Source organism: Mizuhopecten yessoensis, unplaced genomic scaffold (assembly GCF_002113885.1).
Source record: "Mizuhopecten yessoensis strain PY_sf001 unplaced genomic scaffold, ASM211388v2 scaffold9541, whole genome shotgun sequence".
Lineage (NCBI taxonomy): Eukaryota > Metazoa > Mollusca > Bivalvia > Pectinida > Pectinidae > Mizuhopecten > Mizuhopecten yessoensis.
The window spans coordinates 483,080-490,269 of NW_018408099.1; the positions used below are offsets into that span (position 1 = coordinate 483,080).

General features: G+C 36.6%; 1 protein-coding gene across 1 annotated transcript; it reads left to right on the forward strand.

Moving 5' to 3' along the window:
- Positions 1 to 647: 647 nt before the first annotated feature.
- On the forward strand, positions 648 to 6,586 carry LOC110458331 (lactadherin-like). The gene is made up of 6 exons (XM_021509990.1): positions 648 to 706; positions 2,413 to 2,542; positions 3,582 to 3,742; positions 4,881 to 5,027; positions 5,286 to 5,436; positions 6,041 to 6,586. Exons 1-6 carry the CDS (start codon positions 704 to 706, stop codon positions 6,298 to 6,300), a joined length of 852 nt encoding a protein of 283 aa, XP_021365665.1. The 5' UTR covers positions 648 to 703; the 3' UTR covers positions 6,301 to 6,586.
- The last annotated feature ends 604 nt before the right edge of the window (positions 6,587 to 7,190 follow it).

Sequence of the window (7,190 nt, forward strand, 5' to 3'; positions counted from 1 at the left end):
AGACATTTGAATAATATCATTATGCATACCGTTTATACTATAATATGGATACTGAACAAACGATTTTTCAATTTGCACAAAACATGAGCAGAGCAAGACAATTTAAATAACGTTTTATTCCATCACCAGTTCCATTAGTCTGCCAAACAATGTAAAAGGCATTTGACTCTGTGGACTTGGACATGCTGCGGTATCAACTTCATCATCTGGGCATTAAAGGGCATTTAGTATTTCTACACCGCTGAAATTTCCCTCGCGGTCTCATTACAAAAAAAAAAGAAACAACAAAACATTTAAACAAATTTGATCTAGGTTCCGTAAATTGAAATGAGCACTGGACCGGAGCATACTAAATACACAAAGGTAGGCAAACAATTAGCTAAAATAATTAATCCTCGGATGTGAAAAATGACGCCAACCAAGCGGAACAAAGAGGAAACGGTAATTGCACCATCCGCCAAACCAATACCAGACCTGGTTAGTGGGCATGTGAGCATTATTGGTGCCCCTTCGGACAGATTGAAGTAAATGGACCAAATGCATTTCAATTTCAACAGTGGCCTGGATTAACCTCCCATGACAATTGCACGTTCAATAATTGATGTTGTAACCAGGTGACATTTCAGCTATTGTAATACAAATCAACAGCGAGAGAGAATTTACAGTTAGCATGGATGGAGAAGAGTAATTCTGTTGATTATTGATGGTAAGTTTATTGAAACATCTTTTTTATGAACTTGTATACATGTTTACCAGTATAGTGTAAGCACATCATTTCAACGAAAATTCAAAATCAATATTTCCATCTTTAAGGTTTTGGGGTATGTTTTCCACTCATCTAGAGAAGTAATCAGAAAAGTATCTCTAATATTTCAAGATTTGGGGTATGTAATGCACTCATCTAGAGCAGTTATCAGAAAAGTGTCTCTAATATTTCAAGATTTGGAGTTTGTAATGCACTCATCTAGAGCAGTTATCAGAAAAGTATCTCTAATATTTCATGATTTTGGGTATGTTATGCACTCATCTAGAGCAGTAATCAGAAAAGTATCTCTAATATTTCAAAATTTTGTGGTATGGAATGCGCTCATTTAGAGGAGCAATTAGAAAAGGATCTCTAATATTTCAAGGTTTTGGGGTATGCAATCATTCGGTTTGAATTCCCTTATCCATATCTCACGTCAAGGATTGATTATATTAATCTCTCTCGGTTAAAACGGGAGACATACCTTTAAGAGTGGGAGAAATCTTTATCCCCCCTATTAGACACCGGCTTATCCCACACTTAAAAGGTATGTATCCCGTTTTAGTCGAGAGATCAGCTCGGGATGATATTCCCGAATTTGTATCATCCTTCGGGTTGGAAATTTCTCTGTCACACTCTCAAAGTAGGGGAAGATTTATAGAATCTTTCACCCCCTTGGGGTGAGATAGGAGAATCTCAACCCGAGGGGAAGATTCTTAAGTTACCAAACACGAGGCTTTGCCGAGTGTTTGGCAACATAAGAATCTTTTCCCGAGGGTGGAGATTTCCCTATCTCACCCACGAGGGGGGGAATAATTCTTTTTCTCCTACCCTGTTCTCCCATTGTGTATCATATACACAATGTAACGATAACGTTACATGCTAAATTCACGGTAGACGTGACGTTGGCCGTCAAGGCAATCCTATCGCCCCATATACTTTTATACTTTGTGTTGAGGTCCTAGCATCAAAAATAAGAAATAATGACCATCGTAAAGGCATCCAATTAGAAATATAGACATTTCAAATATACAATATGCAGATGATTCTGGGTTGATACTAGATTGTACAGAGAGGTCTCTTAAGGAATCTATCTATGACTTGAATAATTTTGCAAATATCTCTGGGTTAAAGATAAATACTACAAAAGCACAGGTTATATGGATAGGCAGTAGAAAATATAGTGACCAAATGTTCATGTGCACATTGTGATATGTGTGTGTTGGTGAACAGTGATACATGTACTATGGTAAATGTATACCTGTGCATGTGTTGATTATGAAGATGTCTCGTGCTAGCATGTATGCTCTGTAAGTATGAGTGTGTGTGTGTTTCTTTTCATTTTATTTATTTTGAAAAAATCGTCGAAAAATAAACAATTACAAAAACAAAATAAGTTCAGTGCTCGGCAAGGCCTCTTGCTTAACTTTATAAATCTTGAAATTAATCTGTCTATATCATGTCTAGATCACACAAGGGTGCTAGGTTATGCTAGGGAATGATGGGGTAAACATTGAATGAGAGTCAGTGGAACCTCAATAATAGTTTTTTTCGAGGGATTCCATTACAATGGGGAAATTATCAGGAGTGTATTAAAGGTGAAATAATGTGTTTACAAAAGAAATGTGTCGGTATAACCCTGATATGATCATCATTGTGTTATACAGGTGCTTCCTTACAACAAAAGAAACAAAATGAAGCAACAAACTTCGATGAGAACCGGAGGTGTGGCTGAATTGCATAAGACCTGGACACTAATTATGGTGGCGAATATGGTATTTCTCAGGGCTCAGACTGGTTCGTATTAAGTGCTATTGTCTGATTAGCTTCTACTCATACATATCTTTTTGTGAAAAAAAGTTGAATCTATGCCCTTGGAAATTTTCTATTTGAAGATTTGTCACATCATAATGTCCCTGAAAATCAGGTAATTAAGAGTGGCTGGGCTTTAGGAGATATAGTACATTAAAGAGCTCAAAAATAGGTATTTAGAATATTTTATATGATATACATCTACCTTGAAAAAATGTTACTGGATTGTATTTATAACTAGTGTACGTGTATGTTGTAAGTCCCTACACCTCTGTATGGTACGCAGTCTGTTTACGTTCCTCGTTGATGACTTTGAAATATACCTATGTAATTACTGTTGTGTCCTTATGTCGCCAATCTGGTAACTGTTATTCCCATCCTAACGTTCAGCATTTAGGGTAATGATAACAACTTATTCACCCGCTGTCAGTATAATGTAACCAGGCGGAATGCTGTGCTAGGTGCCTTCGGCGTGGTATTTCAGTGAGATAGCACTATAAAATCGGAATTAGGTCCATACTATCACAAGGAGGCAATTACACCCACAATCCCTGCCTCCAGCACACATTCACATATGCACGCATATACACCACACATGGAGACACGTCCTTAAGTGACCGTACCTGTTGAAGGTAGGTTAAACCCTGAAAAAAATCATCAAATTCAGGAACGCATTAGGTCAATAACAAATATAGTCAACGAATATTAACACATCAAGAAGAACTGCCAAGTGTCGCACTGTCAAATATTAGAGTTTGCCATAATCAACCCCTACCCACCCCCAACACCAGCCTCAACCCCCGGCCCCAACCCCGCCCCCAACCTCAACACCAACCCCACCCACTCCACCCGACCTCATTTTTTATTTGCAGCACTAAGAAAATAGTACTTTTGATGGTAAATATGCAAGAAATTTAACTCAAAATTAAACACAATAACTATAAATTTATCTGAGAGAAATTAACACAATTCGATGACAAATCAGCTAGTATTTTAGATAGAAAAATCTTATTTTGTAATTCAGCTCCGTGTAATTCGAGCCTCGTGACGGGGCCACTTGGTGTAGAAGACCACGCCCTCACTGGACTATTACCTTATGGTGGCGACCCACGAACTCATCCACAGCATGCTAGGATTCTTGATCCAATAGTGGCTTACTACGCTTATTTAGGATCCTACCTTCAGGTAAATCAATATATTTGCATATTCACGTATATGTACCTGTCTCGCATCAAGCTTTTTTTAATTTACATATTTTATTGCCATAATGCAACTGGATTGGGCACAAGTTATACAACTTATAAAAAGCCTTTTTTTTAAATTACAATCAAAACACAACAAAATTAGAAGATGATACACAAACATACTTTACAAATAAGGCAGCTAAAGTTGTCGTGCATGCGTTCACTCATTCTCACACCCATATACATACACTTATTTGGAGATAGAGGGAGAGGGGGAGGGGGGTAGAGAGTACGGAATATTAATGTCCAAGTCTAAATGTAGTATAAAACATGATATCGGTCCATGTCGTTGCTTTTTCTCCATGCAAACGTAAATAGTGATAATCAGTTAGTTGTCCATTACGTTCTGCTGTTCAACTTCCTCTTATTCCCTCCACTCCTTGCCTGCTGGTATTTCCGTCTCGACCAAACACATGTTCTAAAAGCAGTTTCACATATAAATATTTCTATATAGCGACTGTATATATTATTAAAATCATCAGACATTGATCGATATATGGATTCTGAATATTTTCCAATATGAATGCAATATGGGTGACAGATAAATCATCATGACGTCTAACTATTTATCTGTCACACCCAGATTAAACGACAACAACAAGATGGCGGCTATCGTATCGGTGGGAGTGGTTGCTAACACTGACGTCACGGAAACCATAGTCATGTGACCAGATAATGCAGACTGCAGTTACTATCAAGTAACTGCAGGCTGATTTTCCATAGAGTTAATGGAAAACGGGAAGGGCTTATGTAAATATTCACACTTAAATCTCTCTAGGGAAATAACCTGAACGTGTAGTGTTCGAATGATATGTAATAAGATACACATGCCGGTCAGAACTTGCGGAAGATATAATAAGCAGCCCAGATTGGTCAGATGTTATAGGCGATTGTATGAGACTTAGGCCATGGAAGACCCTTCATATTATGGACAGGAGCAAACTTATACCATATAGTTTGCACATTGGTTTCAAATTTAAGGCAATGCTATCTTTATCCACTTACAAAAATATGTTTATTTCAGGGAAGTAAAATGATAATGATATTTTTAAGGTGGCTTTTAATTTACAATTTCCAAGGTACGACTAAGAAAATCATCTATGATCACAGGGTTTGTAACACAGGGAAGAAGTGGAAATTATCAGTTTATAACTGAATACAGCGTCCAGTATAGCGACAATGGTATCACGTGGCAAGATATCAAGGACAGTACCGGAAACGTGAAGGTAGGGAGGCAAACGACACAGCTCTGGTGCTAGTAACCCGTACGTTTACATGTGTCGCTATATCTGCCCGTTTTTAAGACCTTTATTGTCTATTTCTGTGTTTACCCCATAACCAGTGGGCTATAAATGGCCAATTAACCTGTACGAGTCGACTTATAATCAATGTTAATTCTAGCCATTCTTTTTGGAAATGCACTTACCCTGCTCACATGATTCTATGTTGTTTATATTTGTTTACACTGAAATCTATGTCTCTAGCTATTTACCGGAAATATTGACGATTGGAATCTGGCCAAGTCGATCCTTGATACCTCAATCGTCGCTACATACATCCGGGTAACCCCTACAACTTGGACCAATTATCGGGCTTTTCGTCTTGAAATCCTAGGATGTCCCATTCTCCAGTCTGGTAGGTAAAACATCAATAAATCAGGGCCAAAGACTGATAACATATAACTAATTAAAGCAAATGTTTAAAATGAGAATTGAAAAGTATCTAAATAATAACATTTATTCATGTGTTTCATGCTTTCAAACGATCACTTTGAATATAAATGGTTGTACTTGTTAACAAATTATGTTTTCGGGACGCTTATAATTCCACTATTTACTTAGATTTATATGGCAGTTGCCGTAAATTAAACAGAACACACTTTCCAAACAAAAACATATGGTCGAAATATTTTACGGCTTTTCATAGGTCTCCGTGTAAAACATTTATTTGTTCACATGTTGCCATAGCTTCATCGATTTTGTTATCAACTTTTCTTTACATTTTCTATTTTTTAAGAATTGACCACATGGTTATGATCACGTATCGCTATGCTATTAATATCAGTTAAGTCCGTTACTAACACCATACTTAGTTAGAAATGTTAGGATGAATAATCGTCTTTTTTAATATCTCTCGGATCTTGCAACGATGTTTTTCACAAGCTTTGTTATAAAACATTTAAGAAAATTAGGATTGAACTGAGGCATAAATAGCTGTATTTGTTTATGTAACCATTTAGGACTACACCAGACGTGTTGGAGTGTAAACTACGTCGCATGGATCTCCATTCATGGTATATTCAGCACAATAAGGACCAACATGGGCGAGTGTGGAAAGGAGTGTCACGTACGTGAAGCATGTCAGGCTTTCATCTTTAACCATGAATCTGGTCAATGTCAAGGTTATTCTCCTTCGTCTGTTGAGAATGCAACAGAAGTTGCAACGACTGATGTACACAACATGGTTCGAGTGTTTATGAAGCGGACAGATTGTGTTTAAGGCCCAGTTCTGCTAGTGTCTTACATTTTATCATTGTTTTTAGTAAAACATATGGAATATTTGATCGGTGGTGAATAATAGTATGTTCATGAAGCTGGGTTCGGAAAGGTTTGCTTCTAGGAAGGAACGCTACATATAAACCACAATTGATATGTTGCCAGTGATTCACTTGGACAATTAGTTTCTACGACTTTCCCTAGCTCTTGGACTCAACAATCTTTGAATAAAACCTCTGCTTCAAGACTTAAGGCAAAAAGGTATTTTCTAATAATTAATACCTTTAATACATCCAAACACCTCAAAATATAGATATTTGTTGAAAGTTGAATATTTTTGTTTTTATTCATCAATTCCATATATTAATACTTTTATACACAATTCGTAAGCAAGTCTTGTATCAGATAGTATTTAAACGGCCTGTTTATCGGAAAACAGCACCAACACTCTATAACCAAACCTACATATAGTCTAACAATAAAAAAGCAAACATAAATCACCCAGTCTATATAAAAAAAAAAAAAAGCTATTACATTGTGCCATAATATATAGACTTACAATCATTGATTGTAAAATGGTTTTCAACAAACACATGAAGACAATAAAATAATTTCAAGCATTAACTAAGAATTGGTGTTATATCAAAGTTGAGAAAAAAATATAACAATAACATATAATGAACATATACGCTCTTTGTTTGTTCACGACATATACCATAAATACAAGTTATATACATAGCTGATTTTATGTCGCGACACATAAACCCTCCATTAGATTGTTTGACAGGTATTGTTAAAAGGTTGCTACGAACATAGCCCCCTTAAGGTGCCTCTCCCCCTTCTTGGTGCCTCCGTTGTTTTGAGGTTTTTGATTAGCTAACATACCACGCTACA

Bases quoted from the DNA above. Each gene is read 5' to 3' on its own strand.
- LOC110458331 (XM_021509990.1), top strand. The intron at 2,543-3,581 runs GTTCGTATTAAG...TTTGTAATTCAG, and splicing joins ATTTCTCAGGGCTCAGACTG to CTCCGTGTAATTCGAGCCTC. The intron at 5,028-5,285 runs GTAGGGAGGCAA...CTATGTCTCTAG, and splicing joins ACAGTACCGGAAACGTGAAG to CTATTTACCGGAAATATTGA.